This window comes from Neoarius graeffei, chromosome 1 (assembly GCF_027579695.1).
Source record: "Neoarius graeffei isolate fNeoGra1 chromosome 1, fNeoGra1.pri, whole genome shotgun sequence".
NCBI classification, from domain to species: Eukaryota; Metazoa; Chordata; class Actinopteri; order Siluriformes; family Ariidae; genus Neoarius; species Neoarius graeffei.
This window is the reverse complement of record NC_083569.1, coordinates 32,760,476-32,779,078: the sequence shown is the minus strand read 5'-3', so window position 1 is coordinate 32,779,078 and position 18,603 is coordinate 32,760,476. Positions and strand designations below refer to the sequence as shown.

Below are 18,603 nucleotides of genomic sequence, written 5' to 3'. Positions count from 1 at the left end.
GTGGCAAAGTGGAAAACTGTTCTGTGGTCAGACGAATCAAAATTTGAAGTTCTTTATGGAAATCAGGGACGCCGTGTCATTCGGACTAAAGAGGAGAAGGACGACCCAAGTTGTTATCAGCGCTCAGTTCAGAAGCCTGCATCTCTGATGGTATGGGGTTGCATTAGTGCGTGTGGCATGGGCAGCTTACACATCTGGAAAGACACCATCAATGCTGAAAGGTATATCCAGGTTCTAGAGCAACATATGCTCCCATCCAGACAACATCTCTTTCAGGGAAGACCTTGCATTTTCCAACATGACAATGCCAAACCACATACTGCATCAATTACAGCATCATGGCTGCGTAGAAGAAGGGTCCGGGTACTGAACTGGCCAGCCTGCAGTCCAGATCTTTCACCCATAGAAAACATTTGGCGCATCATAAAACGGAAGATACGACAAAAAAGACCTAAGACAGTTGAGCAACTAGAATCCTACATTAGACAAGAATGGGTTAACATTCCTATCCCTAAACTTGAGCAACTTGTCTCCTCAGTCCCCAGACGTTTACAGACTGTTGTAAAGAGAAAAGGGGATGTCTCACAGTGGTAAACATGGCCTTGTCCCAACTTTGAGATGCGTTGTTGTCATGAAATTTAAAATCACCTAATTTTTCTCTTTAAATGATACATTTTCTCAGTTTAAACATTTGATATGTCATCTATGTTCTATTCTGAATAAAATATGGAATTTTGAAACTTCCACATCATTGCATTCCGTTTTTATTTACAATTTGTACTTTGTCCCAACTTTTTTGGAATCGGGGTTGTACATATATAGGGTTACAGTGGAGGGCTGGTCCTCTAGTAATTTGCACAAAGTAGGACAAAACAAAAATGGTTTATTTGGCACTTTTACAAGTGGTTTGTCTAAAAAATAGATACGATTTTTTTTTAAATCAATGGTGTGAAAATTCATTTTCGCTGTCTTTTTTTCTTCTGCTTTTGGAAATGCAATACACTGTGGCATGAGCAATATGGGGAATTATTATGGTGATTATAGGGAAATGCCAGACTGTTTTCCAGTTTCTCTTTGAAACATGTATGTGGCTAAATCCTCTAAAACTGACATCAACTGAAACTGCACCAGGCAAGTGAACTTGACTGGCAATCCCTTCCTTAGTCTCAGCATAGAGTTTCCAGGGGTCCCCAAAAACACATTCCCCCCACCGCAAAACTGCATGAAGCAAATCCTCAAGCGAGGCATAATCCAAGTGAATCGTTAGATTTGCCTTTTATATGATTTTACTTTACAATTTATATGTGTGGCCTCTTTGCACTGTTTTGTGAGCACTAAAATCAGTAATTAGTCTCTCTTATGCGGATACATCTGATAGTAAGTGGGCTGGAAGTTGACTTGCTGTTACACTTTTGCATCACTATGGGTTCCTGCATACACATGGTCAGGATTGTACTGAAATGTACGCACATCCTCAGGTGCAAGCAAAACTTGATAAATCACATTCTCTGCAAAGAAACATGCTTATGCATGGTTTATGCACAAATCTATAAGTATGCACACTTGATAAATGAGACTGAACTCTTTTTAATCTTTCAGGTTTTAATCAGTTCCTGACTGTCAGCCAGGTTAGCATATTTAGTTTTGTGTCATAACGGTGATGTAAATTGTATTCTATTAAGGATGGAGCACTTTTTTTTTTCATGTTCTGTCTCCCACCCCTGTTGAAACTATCTTCAGTTTCCATTTCATTCCATTCCAGCCTTTTTTTTTTTTTTGGACATCCTTGTAGGTAGCTACACTGACATTGAAAATAAAAACAAAAATGCTAGGTGTTGATGCTGTTGCACACATTCTACTGATAGAACTGAATTTGGGTTCATTATTTTGTGTTAATTCTGCTTTTAATGTGAATATTCTGGGTACTAGTATAATGCAGGCTGTTTCAGAATTGTTTTGTGCAAGTTTATGTGGGTTAAATTAGTCCGCCACCTGTGCCTTTTGACAAAAAAAATATGGTCTGACCATATTTTTGTTTTTGTTCTCATTTTTCTTGTGATATTTTTGCATTTGCCTGAATTCTCATTTTAAGAACTGATTAGCATCCAATAAACTTATTGCTTATGGTGTGCTGTGGGTTTTATTTTTCTTTTTTTTCTTTTTTTGCACAACAGGTTGATGGCAGTAGAGGAGGAACTGAAGAGAGACCATGCAGAGATGCAGGCAGTCATAGATGCAAAGCAGAAGATCATAGATGCACAGGTACAACAAGGCCAAATCACAACTCATGGACACTTGTCGCCAGTTTCTGCACATTCTGTGTATTCTGTGTTCTTATAATTCTAAATATTGGCTATGTGAATAAAAGCTGTGTGGCCTATGGATTATTGCGGTAAAGGCAGGAGCAGTGTGTTCATCTGTGGCCTGAGAGAGGCTGCTGACTGGCTTGTTGTAACTGTGTCCCACTGAACTGCAGGTCTCTGAAGGAGCTGAGGTTATACAAGCAGGCAAGTATGAGCAATGTATCACATTCTGGAGATGCTACACGACGGCTATGCTTGTGTGAGCACCACCCAAACCCAACACCCATGCCTGGCTACCACTTCACTTTTTTGTTTCCAGGTTTTAACCCCCGAGTGCAAGAGTGAGAATATGCAGTACAGTTTTAACAATGGAGATTGCTATAAAGCAGCTTTACAGACATACACATTCCAGATATAAATTTCTAAATGATTATATTTATCCATAATGAGCAAGCCAGAGGCAACAGTGACAAGGAAAAACTACCTGAGATGACACAAGGATGAAACCTTGAGAGGAACCAGACCCACTGGGTCATCCTAATCTGGGTGACATTGGACAGTGCAATTGTTAATGATTTCCCTTATATAACTATATAGTCAAAAAGTGCAATTGAGTAACCAGGAACCTATGAGCAACTTATCAGCTGTTGATAACTTCTGATGGAGACTTGCGAGCAAAACTGTTTATAGCAATTGCAGTTGTGACGCTCCAAGGAAGAGCATTTACAGCCATCTTTTTGAGGGTTTTTTTTTTTGGTTTGTTTGTTTTTTTGTGGTTTTATGCACAGTAATCTCATTGATCTTTAGGCTGTCCATGTGGGGCCATCTTCAGCAACAGCAAGTGATTTTTAAGAAGATGAAAACTCCCACCAGAAGCAGGGAATCAGGATGGATCAGGCAGGTCCAGAGAGCAAAAGGGTTCATGGTCACAGCTATCTCAGGAGTAGCATGTGGAGAGGGAGATTGAGGGAAAGAGAGGGAGGGGGAGAGAAATATAGATTATTAGGTAGGCACATTGTCATCTAATGGTTAAAGAAAATGTATACTGTGTGCAGAGTGCAAGCAGGGACTCTGGCAATACTAGCTATGACCACATAACTGAAAGGGAGAGCCAGAAGGTCACAGAGACATGAGGGTGTCCTGTGACATAAACCAGCCAGCCTGTCCAATGTCAAGAAACCTGAATTAACGTGGGGGTGGGGTGGCAGCATCCCAGTTCACGAAAACACACTATGCCCATGAGCCCTCCAGATCTGCTACTTTACTTAACAAAAAAATTAAAGATTTTCCCAATAACTCAATAAATATTAAAGTCTAGGCTGAAAATAGAGACTGAGTCCCCAACACTAATTAGAAGACTGTTCCATAACTATGGGGCTTTGGAAGTGAAACCTCTGCCCCCTACTGTAGCCTTCACTATTCGAGATACCAACAAAGAGTCTGCACCTTTTGACTGAAATAGGTGTGGCGGATTATAAAAGATCAGAAGTTCACTCAGGTACTGTGACACGAGACTATTCAGTGCTTTATAGTAAATAGTAGTATTTTATAATCAGTACAAAATTTGATTAGGAGTACAATCAGTGTAGTGCAGTTGCAGTGTGAATAAGATAGAGATGTGGTCATATCTTCTGGTTCTAGTCAGGATTCTGGCTGCTGCATTCTGGACTAACTGGAGCTTGTGTATGCACCTACCAGAACATCCAGACAGTAAGGCATTACAATAATAGAAGTAACAAAAGCATGAACTAGTTTTTCTGCCTCATGTAGTGACATTAGATTTCTTATCTTAGCAATATTTCTGAGATGAAAGAAGGCTATCCTAATAATAATATGTACAGTGGATATAAAAAGTGTACACCCCCTGTTAAAACGATAGGTTTTTCTGATGTAAAAAAAAAGACCACGATAAATAATTTAAAAACTTTTCCCACCTTTAATGTGTCCTATAACCTCATCTCATCTCATTATCTCTAGCCGCTTTATCCTGTTCTGCAGGGTCGCAGGCAAGCTGGAGCCTATCCCAGCTGACTACGAGCGAAAGGCGGGGTACACCCTGGACAAGTCACCAGGTCATCACAGGGCTGACACATAGACACAGACAACCATTCACACCTACGGTCAATTCAGAGTCACCAGTTAACCTAACCTGCATGTCTTTGGACTGTGGGGGAAACCGGAGCACCCGGAGGAAACCCACGCGGACACGGGGAGAACATGCAAACTCCGCACAGAAAGGCCCTCGCCGGCCACGGGGCTCGAACCCAGGACCTTCTTGTTGTGAGGCGACAGCGCTAACCACTACACCACCGTGTGACCTATAACATGTACAATTCAATTGAAAAACAAACAAATCTGTTAGGGGCAAAAAAATTTAAAATGTACAATAAGCTGGTTGCACAAGTGTGCACACCCTTAAACTAATATTTTGTTGAAGCACCTTTTGATTTAATTACAGCAATCAGTCTTTTTGGGTTCACACCTGCCATCAATTAAAATGACTCTGATTAACCCCAAATAAAGTTCAGACATTTACTCCATTGTATCCTCCAGCAAAAGCCAGGGTTCACAGAGAGCTTACAAAGCATCAAAGGGATCTCATTGTTGAAAGGTATCAGTCAGAAAAAGGGTACAAAAAAAATTCCATGGCATTAGATATACCATGGAGCACAGTGAAGACATTCGTCAAGAAGTGGAAAAAATATAGGACAACAGTGACATTACTGAGAACTGGACGTCCTTCCAAAATTGATGAAAAGACAAGACGAAAACTGATCAGGGAGGCTGCCAAGAGGCCTACAGCAACACTGAAGGAGCTGCAGGAATTTCTGGCAAGTACTGGTTGTGTACTACATGTGACAACAATCTCCTGTATTCTCCATATGTCTGGACTATGGGGTAGGATCGCAAGACGGAAGCCTTTTCTTACAAAGAAAAACATCCAGGCCTGGCAAAATTTTGCAAAAAAAATACATCAACTCTCCCAAAAGCATGTGGGAAAATGTGTTATGGTCTGATGAAACCAAGGTTGAACTTTTTGGCCACAATTCCAAAAGGTATGTTTGGCGCAAAAACAACACTGCACATCACCAAAAGAACACCATATCCACGGTGAAGCATGGTGGTGGCAGCATCATGTTTTGGGGTTGTTTTTCTTCAGCTGGAACAGGGGCTTTAGTCAAGGTGGAGGGGATTATGAACAGTTCTAAATACCAGTTAATTTTGGCCCAAAACCTTCAGGTGTCTGCTAGAAAGCTGAAGATGAAGAGGAATTTCATCTTTCAGCATGACAATGACCCCAAGTGTACATCAAAATCAACAAAAGAATGGCTCAGCCAGAGCCCAGACCTAAATCCAATTGAAAATCTGTGGGGTGACCTGAAGAGGGCTGTGCACAAGAGATGCCCTCGCAATCTGACAGATTTGGAGCACTTTTGCAAGGAAGAGTGGGCAAATATTGCCAAGTCTAGATGTGGCAGTCTGATAGACTCCAACCCAAAAAGACTGAATGCTGTAATTAAATCAAAAGGTGCTTCAACAAAGTATTAGTTTAAGGGGGTGCACACTTATGCAACCAGCTTATTGTACTTTTTTTTTTTTAAATGTTTTTCCCCTGAACAGATTTGTGTTTTTCAATTGAATTGTACAGGTTATAGGTCACATTAAAGGTGGGGGAAGTTTTGAAATTATTTATCGTGGTCTTTTTTATATCAGAAAAACCTATCATTTTAACAGGGTGTGTACACTTTTTATATCCACTGTACATGAGCTTCAAATGAAACACTAGAGTCAATAATCACATCAAGGTCTTTACTGCTGCACATAAAGAAACAGAAAGGCCATCCAGAGTTACTATGTAATCAGAAAGCTTACTTCTAGCTGTATGTGTTCCTAGTACAAATACATTTGTCTTGTCAGAATTAATTCAAAGGAAGTTAAGAAGCATCCAGTGTCTAATGTCCTTTACACATTTCTCAGCTTTATTAAGCTGGTGTCACTCCTCTGGCTTTGCTGAAACATTCAACTGTGTGTCATCAGGATAACAGTGGAAGCTATACAAAGAATTTTACCCAGAGGTAGCATATATGGGGTGTGTCACCACAAATTGAGTCCAGTGTCGCAAATGTTTTACCAAGATATACAGATTTGAAACGAGAGCGCATTAAAAAAATTATCCACATGTCGTTTTTCTGATTTTGCTGTAAATACTTTCCTTAATCTATAATGTATCCACCTCCAAAATATTATACTGTAAAACAACCTATAAACATGACTTTGTAGGACAAATAAATGTGTTATGCATTAATTCAAATTTATACATCAGAGTTTGCATTTGATTTTCTCCAAATTTGATTTTCTGTTAAGATGGTGATGTGATGATGATACATTAAACATGTTCCCCAATTTCTCTGCATCAACTGCACCAAATTTAACAACTGACCCCTTGATCTAAGTATAATCAGTTTAGATTTAGACAATGCAATAAAACAACTTTTGATTTTTTGACCAGCTGGACTCAAAACATGAAAAAAAAAAGTTTTGGTGGTGATGCACCCGTATAGAGAAAAAAACAGTGGGTCTACAACAGAATCTTCTGAAACACCAAACATTACCTTTATATGAGAAGTATGAAAATCAGCATTTACATCTACAAACTGACAACAATCAGTCAAATAAGACCTGAGCCATGAGAAGCCAGTTCTCTTAACTCAAGCAACATTTTCTGGTCTTTCAAGAGAATAGCGTGATCAGTGGTGTCAAGAGCTGCACAAAGGTCAAGCACCATAATCAAAAAGACACAACCCTGATCAGAGGTCAATAGTAGGTCATTTACCACTTTAACCAGTGCCATCTCCATGCTATGATGAGAACTAAATCCTGACTGATACAGTTCATGAATGTTATTCTTATATAGGTATGAGCATAACTGCTGTGCTACAACCTTTTTTTTTAGGCTCTAGATTAAGGGGAGGTTTGATATTGGCCTATAATTAGACAACAGAGGTCGCCGATAAGTTTTTTTAATCAGGGGTTTGATAACTGCTAGTTTCAAGGATTTAGGTACATAGCCAGTTCTAATGGAAACATTGATTATTTTTAGAAGAGGTTTGATTGCTTCTGGTACTTTCTGTTTGAAGAAACATGTAGGTAAGAGATTTGGTACACAAGTTGGTGATTTTGATGAGGGAAAAATAGTAAAACAAATGTTTTACTCTCTTGAAGGAGAGTAAAACATTCTAAGCACTGATCTGATTGAGCATATTATTGTCTGCAAAGTTAAATCAAATTGTCTGGCTTTAAATTAATAGTCTGAAATTTTTCGCTTGATATTTTCAATTATTTCATTGAACAAATTCATGAAGTCATCAGTACTACATATTGATGGCGTGCATGTTTCTGTGGTGGTCATCTTTCTAGTTAAGTTTGCTACAGTATTGAATAACAATCTAGGATTTTTAATTTTTTTTTTTTGTCTTCTGTTAGGGTGGAGAGATATGTTGATCCAGCAGCACTAAGAGCTTTTCTATAGTTCAGGTGGCTCTCTTCTCCATGCTAATTGGAATAGTACCAATTTAGTTTGGCACCATTTACATTCTAATTTAGAAAAAGTTGTATGTATTAAGGTGCATGTTTGATTGTTATACTAGGGTGCTAGTTTTTTCTCTGTAATGATTTTCTTCTAATTGGTACTGCCGGAACTCTGACAGTCACCTGATCAAGTTCTGCGGGGTCAGATGGTGATCCAATCATAGTTGATAACTCTGGGCGATTATTGAAAAAAAAACCACACACAGTAGCTGATGTGAATGTACGTTTGACACAGCAGCATGGCAAGCTGCATAGATTATGACTAAGACACATTTTAAATGAGATGGGGTAGTTTCAGGGATAGTTTCTATATTTTCTGTATTTAGTCTGAACGTTAGTATTAGATCAAGAGTGTGACCACCATTATGAGTGGGTCCTATGACCTTCTGAGCAACCCCTGCTGAGTCTCGACTGGACACAAATGCTGTTCTCAGAAGGTCTTCAAAATGAATTTTAAAGTCTCCAAAAATGTATGCTATGTCAAAGAAACAACCAGCTTTTATATCCATCCATCCATTATCTGTAACCACTTATCCTGTACAGGGTCTCAGGCAAACTGGAGCCTATCTTAGCTGACTATGGGCGAGAGGCAGGGTACACCCTGGACAAGTCGCCAGATCATTGCAGGGCTGACACATAGAGACAAACAATCATTCACACTCACATTCATATGTACGGTCCCCTATTATATTATAATCTGTACAATCGTACACATGAAGTTCCATAGCATTTTTCCTCGTCTCCGAAGGGTTTCTAGAGGTTTTTTCCTCTCAACCATTCACACCTACGGTCAATTTAGAACCACCAATTAACCTAACCTGCATGTCTTTGGACTGTGGGGGGAAACCGGAGCACCCGCAGGAAACCCATGCAGACACAGGGGGAACATGCAAAACTCCACACAGAAAGGCCCCCGTTGGCCGCTGGGCTTGAACCCAGAACCTTCTTGCTGTGAGGCAACAGTGCTAACCACTACACCACCATGCCGCCCCCAGCTTTTATATGAAATCTGCAAATTCACAAAGAAATTCAGAACATGGCCCTGGGGTCTGTAAGGGGTCTGTAAATTATAATTAGTGGAATTGACTGCGTAGACTTTTTTTTTTGGCTGCATATGTTATGTAGAATTTCAAACGCATTTAAGTCCAGGTTTTTGTGTGACGCCTAGATTATCATTATAAATAACTGTGATGACTCTTCCTCTGCCAGTTCAACGAGGCTGATGTACAGTTAGGTCCATAAATATTTGGACAGAGACAACATTTTTCTAATTTTGGTTCTGTACATTAGCACAATGGATTTTGAACAAAACAATTCAGATGCAGTTGAAGTTCAGACTTTCAGCTTTAATTCAGTGGGTTGAACAAAATGATTGCATAAAAATGTGAGGAACTAAAGTATTTTTTAAACACAATACCTTCATTTCAGGGGTTCAAAAGTAATTGGACAAATTAAATAATTGTAAATAAAATGTTCATTTCTAATACTTGGTTGAAAACCCTTTGTTGGCAATGACTGCCTGAAGTCTTGAACTCATGGACATCACCAGATGCTGCATTTCCTCCTTTTTAATGCTCTGCCAGGCTTTTACTGCAGCGGTTTTCAGTTGCTGTCTGTTTGTGGGCCTTTCTGTCTGAAGTTTAGTCTTTAACAAGTGAAATGCATGCTCAATTGGGTTGAGATCAGGTGACTGACTTGGCCATTCAAGAATATTCCACTTCTTTGCTTTAATAAACTCCTGGGTTGCTTTGGCTTTATGTTTTGGGTCATTGTCCATCTGTATTATGAAATGCCGACCAATCAGTTTGGCTGCATTTGGCTGGATTTGAGCACACAGTATGTCTCTGAATACCTCAGAATTCATCCGGCTGCTTCTGTCCTGTGTCACATCATCAATAAACACTAGTGACCCAGTGCCACTGGCAGCCATGCATGCCCAAGCCATCACACTGCCTCCACCGTGTTTTACAGATGATGTGGTATGCTTTGGATCATGAGCTGTACCACGCCTTCACCATACTTTTTTTTTCCATCATTCTGGTAGAGGTTGATCTTGGTTTCATCTGTCCAAAGAATGTTCTTCCAGAACTGTGCTGGCTTTTTTAGATGTTTTTTTAGCAAAGTCCAATCTAGTCTTTTTATTCTTGAGGCTTATGAGTGGCTCGCACCGTGCAGTGATCCCTCTGTATTTACTTTCATGCAGTCTTCTCTTTATGGTAGATTTGGATATTGATACACCTACCTCCTGGAGAGTGTTGTTCACTTGGTTGGCTGTTGTGAAGGGGTTTCTCTTCACCATGGAAATTATTCTGCGATCATCCACCACTGTTGTCTTCTGTGGGCGTCCAGGTCTTTTTGCATTGATGAGTTCACCAGTGCTTTCTTTCTTTCTCAGGACGTACCAAACTGTAGATTTTGCCACTCCTAATATTGTAGCAATTTCTCGGATGGTTTTTTTCTGTTTTCGCAGCTTAAGGATGGCTTGTTTCACCTGCATGGAGAGCTCCTTTGACCACGTTTTCTTCACAGCAAAATCTTCCAAATACAAGCACCACACCTCAAATCAACTCCAGGCCTTTTATCTGCTTAATTGAGAATGACATAACGAAGGAATTGCCCACACCAGCCCATGAAATAGCCTTGGAGTCAATTGTCCAATTACTTTTGGTCCCTCTAAAAACAGGGTGGCACATGTTAAGGAGCTGAAACTCCTAAACCCTTCATCCAATTTTAATGTGGATACCCTCAAATAAAAGCTGAAAGTCTGGACTTTATGTCCATGTCCATTATATAACTTGAATACGTTTCAGTAAACAGGTAAAAAAACAAAATTTGTGTCAGTGTCCAAATATATATGGACCTAACTGTATATAAGTGAATCCGTCGATGACAACTAGCTTCATTTAATGCTATATACTCATTTGGTTTGTTCCATGTTTCTGTTAAACATAGTACATTAACAATAAGCGTTTTAAATATAAGAGATCTATTATTTAACTGTCCTAGCTTCAGATCAGTGGTGCTGGCTATGCATTCAGTATGAAAAAAAATGTATGGTAATTAGATTACTAATAACATGCAAAAACATTTTCTCCAGTTTTGCAAAAATATCAGTGCATGTTCATAGTATTTATGTTCTGCTTTGTGTCTGAAATAGCTTTTCTTCTATAGCTTAATTCCTGTTTGTTATACAGAGATGTTACTTACACAGTCATAGTCAGGAACTACTATATGCATTACATGGGTAACTTTCCTTTCAACGACTATTGTCACAGTTTTCCATCATGTAACTAAAGTCCCAGATTTCATCTGTTTTTGCATTATTTATAAAATGCTCAAGGGGATAAGTACTCAGTCTAGACACAAAATGCAACATGGAAATCGGTAAAAGTTCATAGAGACTGATATTCTTAATGAAACTGCATTTAAAATATTGAAAGCGTGCATCTTTCAGAAGTTTTTCCATATAAAGTCCTTTCGCTTTTAAGCATTTAGGCCATTTTATTTGCCACAAACACACTGAAAAATACACTTACATCCATTGATCACAAAAATGACTGCACGGCAGTCTGAGCTTGAGCAATGGGACATAGATTCCCAAGCCTGGTTTTCTTTTGAGCAGAAATCATGTCACTGATGAATACAGTGGATCTGGTGTCAGGCTTCAAATGTATCAGGAAAAGTATGTGAACCCTTCAGACACATTGATGTTTTCCACCTCTGGGTTTATGAAATTGACGAAATAGGAGTGAATTGGGTTAGTGTTAAAATGCTCTAACAATGATATCAGTGACCGTTAAAGTGAGACGGAATTCAGTCCACACCAGCTGACACAGAGTCGCTGCCCTTCATCTGTTCCCCCCACACACACACACACCACTTGCATGTGAGTGAAACAACATCACCCCATAGGAGGGGTGGAGGAAACATGGGATAACAGAACATTGGTAAACAAAATAAGCACAAATATACACTGATTATTCACTGTCCTACTGTCTCATGTCATGTCTTTTGGTGAACAGTTTTGTACAGCTGGCAGATCGCTCTGGCAAAATGGACTCCTTGCCATTAATGTGAGATCTTGACCTTCTTTTGGCATTTTGGGTGCTTTACATACAGTCCATTATATCACTTCATAACAGTATGACAATTGTTTAAGTAGTAAATGTGCGAGTTCACTTGGTGTAGCATGGTTTTCGGGGATTATTTTCTTGAACTAGGCTTATTCCATATAGTATTCTTACTCTGTCTGAATATTGATGCATACTTAGTTGTAACTGTGAATAATACAGCCTGATAAAACGCTGACCTTAAGGAATGTGTGTTGAATGGGGTGCTCTTAGTAGTTTCACTAGCTGGTGTGTGTGAGCTTGAGCTTTGGCTGCTTTCCCAGAGAACCCCCCATCCTGCCTCTCCCACCCCCCTCTCTGTAATTTGCAATGAATCCTTAATCTTGTTCTTGTTTATTTCTTTATGTTTAATTATTATGTTTGCACATTATGTTATGATCCCTTTCACTGCGCTCACTACCGGTGGTATTCAGACTTTGTGACATTCTCACAAAGCACCTCTTGTTTTGTGCTGGACCAAGAGAGTTTTCTTTCGATTGTTTTTCTGTCAGCAAAATACATTTGCTTGAGAATACAATCTTTTTAATAAATGCACTTAGGCTGTGACCAAACACTACTCCTTGATGTTCTGGTCATTATTTAGTTTATTCATTTTGTGATTAAAACATTGAGTTTTCCAGTCTTGTGTCTATAGGGACTGACATGTCTGTGTCTGTGTTTTGCAGGAAAAGCGGATCAGCTCCCTTGATGCAGCTAACTCGCGCCTCATGAGCGCCCTCACTCAGGTCAAAGAGCGCTACAGCATGCACAACCTTCGCAATGGCCTCTCTCCCACTAACCCCACCAAGCTCTCCATCACCGAGAATGGAGAGTTCAAGAACAGCAGCTGCTGATTAAGCCGCTCGTACCTGTCGAACTGTGCTTGTCAATGCTCAGACACAGGATCACCGGCACCAGTTTGGACTAAGATACAGTGTTGGTGGCCATGTTCTCTGACTACTACATAAAATCTTATGCAAGGAATGTCTGGTTACAATGTATATAGATTGTATCTTGCATTGAGCTTGTACAGAAAGAAGTAAATCAGTTTAGAAGAGTTTTAAATTGGTTTAGAGCTGTACTGTCGTACTGCGTCGGTGATTTTATGTTTTAAATACTGATAATACCATACACGAGGGTTATGATTACAGTCTCAAAGATTTTAAGTATTGTTAAACTAAGATATGATATATTGAGGATATGTACATATCAGATAATGGAACTCTTTTAAAAGAAGATGCTATGAAAGCACATAGAAGAGGTTTATAGCTCTTACTAATGTGGGCAAACAAACAGAAGGCAGTTTTATGCACTCAATTTTATAACTCAAGTTTTCTATGTTTTTGACCTCCAATTTGAACTATTTTATTTGAACAGTTTTTTGTTTGTTTGTGTTTTGTTTTGCTTTAATATCGCCTGATTTAAGGTCATGTTCAGCAGACAAACTGGCTGGCTGCTTTTGGGGTTGGGGGATCATATCAGCTTTACACCAATGAAACAAAAAAGTCACTGATAATTTGTGACTGAAAATAATGCAGAAGTAAATTCATCAATAATTTTGTTGTGCTACATTACATGGCTTAAAGCTTGCGGACATCTGACTATCACACCCATATGTACTTTCTGAACATCCCATTCCAGACGTAGTTCCCCATGTACAGTAATTTGCTGTTGTTATAACTTCCACTCTTCTGTGAAGGCTTTCCACTAGATTTTGGAGTGTGGATGGGCTCACAGGAGCATTAGTGAGGCCAGGCACTGATGTTGGAGCACAGTCAATGTTCTAGTTCATCCCAGTGGTGTTCAGTGGAGTCTCGGTCAGGTCTTTGTTCAGGACAGTTGAGTATTTTCCACTCCATTTTTGGCAAACCATGTCTTCATGTTCCTTGCGCAGTGTCATACTGGAACAGGTTTGGACCCCTTAGTTCCAGTGAAGGGGAAGTATAATTCTACAGCATAAAAGACATTCTAGACAATTGTGTGCTTCCAAATTTGTGGCAACAGTTTGGGGAAGAACCACATATGGGTGTGATGTTCAGGTGTCCACATGCTTTTGGCCATAGTCTGTGTATGTATGTTTTTGGCTTTACCCCTCTGGTGTAAATGTACACATAGTGAAGTCTAGGGTCTTGAACTAGCACCAGTGTTTCCCATTCATAGCCTAATAACTATCTTGTCAGACCTAACTAATCAAAAGTTAGCACTCTTAACTTTATGCTGCTTTAAACAGTGGCCCAGACAGATATTCTGTCGGATCATCAGTTACTTTCAAATCTCTGCTTTTTTCCAACCTTATTTAACGTTTGCCAATGACTACTGTTAAACCACACTGTTTTGCCATAATGGCCTCACTCTGATCTAAACAATATTTTGTAGCAAAGAGACGCTGAATGCATTTTTGCCGTTGTCACTGTTCTGTAACATTATGAAAAGATTGTGAAAAATAAAGATGGTTGAGACTCCATTTTAGCCTTTCTATTTTAAGTTGAGTTTGAATTCATTATTTTTTTAAATGAGGTGCTATAACACTTTTCCAAACCCACTGAATTCCCTCCTTATTGCAGTTAGGTCAGGTCAGAATTATCTCTGTGGAAGCACACAGTGGTTCTTGTTAAAACAGCATACTCTTGAGGGGACTTCAAAAGGTTCTCAGCCTCACCTGGAAACAAGGGGTGTAACTCCCACTTTGGGGCATAACTGTATACTATCCATCCATTATCCATAACCACTTATCCTGTGCAGGGTCACGGGCAAGCTGGAGCCCATCACAGCTGACTATGGGTGAGAGATAGGCTACACCCTGGACAAGTTGCCAGATCATTGCAGGGCTGACACATAGAAATAAACAACCATTCACTCCTACGATCAATTTAGAGCCACCAATTAACCTAACCTGCATGTCTTTGGACTGTGGGGGAAACCGGAGCACCCAGAGGAAACCCACACAGACACAGGGAGCACATGCAAACTCCACACAGAAAGGCCCCCATCGGCCACTGGGCTCGAACCCAGAACCTTCTTGCTGTCAGGCGACAATGCTAAACACTACACCATCGTGCCGCCCATAACAGTATACTATAAAGCCTTATATCACTGTCCACAAAAACTCAACTGAAAGAAGCAATCAAAGAAAAAAAGGAGAGGAAAGCTTCAAGCTGATGTGCTGTTGCTCCAGGACAATGCGCCCGTCCACACAACACAGGTGGCAGTGGCAGAAGCAGCCAAATGTGGCTTTGAACTGTTGCACCATGCACCTTCCTCACCCAGCCTGGCACCATCTGACTTCTATCTGTTTCCCAAACTGAAATCCCACTCACTCACGTAGTCACCATTTTCAGAGTGATGATGAAGTCATCCATGCTGCTGAGGAGAATCTGGAAGCTCAAGATGTGACCTTCTTCTTTGAAGGGATAGCGAGGCTTGAACATTGGTGGACCAAGTGTATTTAAGTTAAAGGAGACCATGTTGAAAAACAATGCAAGAACAATCTTTCTCCTGTGATGTTTTCTGTGTGAGGCCGAGAACTTTTTGAAATAACCTCCTAGATGGCTTAGTTCTGATCACAAATTGAGTTTACACAAATTCCACCAACCGTGCCATTTAATTTTTATCATTGCATAGTTTCTGAGATTATTACATAATGTCATATCTAAACACTAAAAGGCCTACCTTGCCATACCTTTTTACCTTCTGGTAGTCTGTTTATCAGTGTTTCATTAAGATTCTTTCATATTTGTTTATTTTTGTTATCTCCCATTATAGACTTTCAGCATATTTCTTCCTGAACATCCTCAGTTACAACTGTGTGGTACAGTTTGCAAAACTGAGCTGTATGTAAGCATTTATAAATAGAGCTTTCACAAAACCTTACCTGAGCGTAAAATGATTGCATAGCTATTATTTTTTAACTAATGTCTTGCAAAAGTTTCCTCCCCCTTGGTGTAATTTGTCCTGTTTTGTCGCATTACACTGCAAAAAATTGAAAACTGAATTTGAGGAGAAAATTCCTTAACACTAGTGAAATGATCTTGCTGCATGGACAGATAATTTTACTTGACAAGACATCTTGGAATAAATTGGTTACAATCTAGAACTAGTTTTAATAATCTGAGTTGGTATCTTGTATTCTTCTACACTGCAAAAATGATATCTTAAGTTAGAATATCTTGAATATAGTTGAAACAATCTAGCATTTCCTGTTAGAAGAATACAAGACACCAACTCTGAGATTATTAAAACTAGTTCTAGATTGTAACCAACTTATTCCAAGATGTCTTGTCAAGTAAAATGATCTGTCCATGCAGCAAGATCATTTCACTAGTATTAAGGAATTTTCTCTTCAAATTCAGTTTTCAATTTTTTGCAGAGTACAAGCTGGAATTAAAATGGATTTTGGTGGGGTTAGCACTATTTGATTTACACACCATGCCTACCACTTTAAAGGTGCAAATTATTTATTATTTTTATTGTGATACAAACAATAATTAAAGTGAGATTGTCTTTCGATTTCATAAAATTGGTGAAATTTAGTTCCCTCTGAAATTTGGTTATTTGGGATGTATGTTTATTTCTGTAATATCTCACAAAATATCAGGCCATTCTGTGGCTGGGAAGTTTTTTTAATTTGAGGGGATTCCCTAGTAAATAATGTGCATGCAATTGCCCGTTTTGCACAGTCAAGCAGACAGAGGAAGTCCGTGTGCACATGCGCAGGTTCATAGGCGCCAACTTCATGTCAACATTGGGGGGTCAGAATTATGTTCTTGCACCGTGACATCATGACATCGGCAGTGTATGTAGTTGAATATCAAAGACTCAGTTGTAAGTCATTTTCATTCATTACTATTCACCATTGCAAGTGGGAAGCGCCCATTTTAACGATAACTTATTATGATGCATTAAAAAAATCTCACGACTTTAAACATTATATGAAACACAATTTATTCAATAAACAAATTTAGTTTCATGCAATTTTCTGTGAGATGAATTCGGCAGACAACTGTACATGAATGTAGTTTCTGTTAAGAGTTAATGGATATGACAAAGTTAATTTTAATCTAAACTTTAACAACACATCTCTTTCATGGCCACGGAAATTAACAAGTAGGCAGTGAGAAAATCATATTCATGAACATGAGAAAATCATATTCACCCTAATAGCCCATCAGCCCTAAAACTTCGCAAAAACATCACTCCTTCTGTCACAAGCGCTGAACTCATTGGTAATTTTTTTCAAATCAATGTGGTCTGTATGTTCCTTGTGTGTGTAAAGAACAGCCAAGTAATTCAGTCTCGGAGCAGTCATGGTGCTCCGCAGGTAGGTCTTAAGTCTGCGCAAAGCACTAAAGGACGTGTAAATTTTGCGTAGTGCAACCTGTCAATCACTCACTGCCAACCATTGGAATATTGCAAGCGGAAAAGGGGGCGGGTCATGTCCGATCATAACATTTTAGGTGACGTTTCTATAGATTACTTATTTTGCATTCAAAGCTAGGCTATTATTTGTTTAGGTGGTTTCAATCGTCAGTTAACATGAGTTCATCTGTACTGTTTACTACTTTTTTCATTATTGGGGTGTTTTTGCCCCCCCAACTTTATCTTTGGGGGGTCAAAAAGGTCCGTGCCCCCCGCAGATGGCGCCAGTGCGCAGGTTTACCTTGACTGTGCACTGATACTTGCATCATTCTGTCGCTAAACAAACAGCTGATCATGCCGAGGTGCTCGCTGACCGCCAATATTTATTAGTTTGGTCCTGCATTTCCTTTCCTTCTGTAGAGGAAAATTGCAGAGTAGTGATTTTTAGAGAAGTCATGTTACAGAAACACTGTGTTTCATGTTTATATAAGATAAGGTGTTTCACACTGTTCTGTTCTGTTCTGCAAGGTTATTGTAAGCATGTGTACGTGTAAAGATAGCAAGGATGTTGAGGCCAAACACCCTGACATTAAGAAGATATCTGATATGCAAGTCATATTATTGGGACTGTATTAAAAACTGTATGTGAAAACAGGAAGTGCTTCTCTGGGTGAAACGCTCTGGGATTCAGTGCTGGAGGCCTGCTCTTGCAAGAGTATAATAAAGTTGGATTTCTGCTTGCTTCTTCTAACAGTCTCAAGGTGTTAAATTATTACTTTTTCCACCACAATTTCATGGCGTTGTCAGCAGGATATCACAAGTAGTGGGAATTTCCAGATCCTTTGATGAGTAAACATCGTTATCAAGTCTGACAAGCTTCCAGGAGACAGACCGATTGATAGACGACAGGGGATCCCCCGCTGCCGCTGATATCCAATGAACTTGTGGTGAGGAAAAGTTTTCTCTCCTGTTCTCGTAAATGAATGGCAAATGATTGTGTTGCAGTGAACTGTAGTAGATGCACATGTAGATAGGTGGACCCATCAGTGAACCATTTTTGAAAGGGTAAATACGTACCAAGCTGAGAGAGGAAAACCCTTTCTGCTCTTTTTAAGTAAGGTTTTGGGCAGACTAGAAACCTACTGTACCTGTTATTGACGAATAGTAGTAAGCAATCATGATCACAACATGTTTGGGATAAATGTGAGAGACAATATGTTTTTGGGTAAAACGTGAAAGTAAAACAC

The 18,603-nt window shown here is 39.4% G+C and overlaps 1 protein-coding gene across 6 annotated transcripts in view; it reads left to right on the top strand.

The window, feature by feature from the left end:
• The window catches only part of rasal2 (RAS protein activator like 2), a 168,558-nt gene extending 154,073 nt beyond the window's left edge, over positions 1-14,485 (top strand). For 5 of the 6 annotated variants that reach the window (XM_060931035.1, XM_060931044.1, XM_060931017.1 and 2 more), the window contains 2 exons: positions 2,175-2,262; positions 12,688-14,485. In XM_060931035.1, the coding sequence (XP_060787018.1) occupies positions 2,175-2,262; positions 12,688-12,855 (256 nt within the window). In that variant the 3' untranslated portion in view covers positions 12,856-14,485. Of the gene's footprint in view, positions 1-2,174; positions 2,263-2,476; positions 2,508-12,687 lie in introns of all 6 variants that reach the window. The other variant, XM_060931027.1, reaches the window with a different exon arrangement.
• Positions 14,486-18,603: the final 4,118 nt, after the last annotated feature.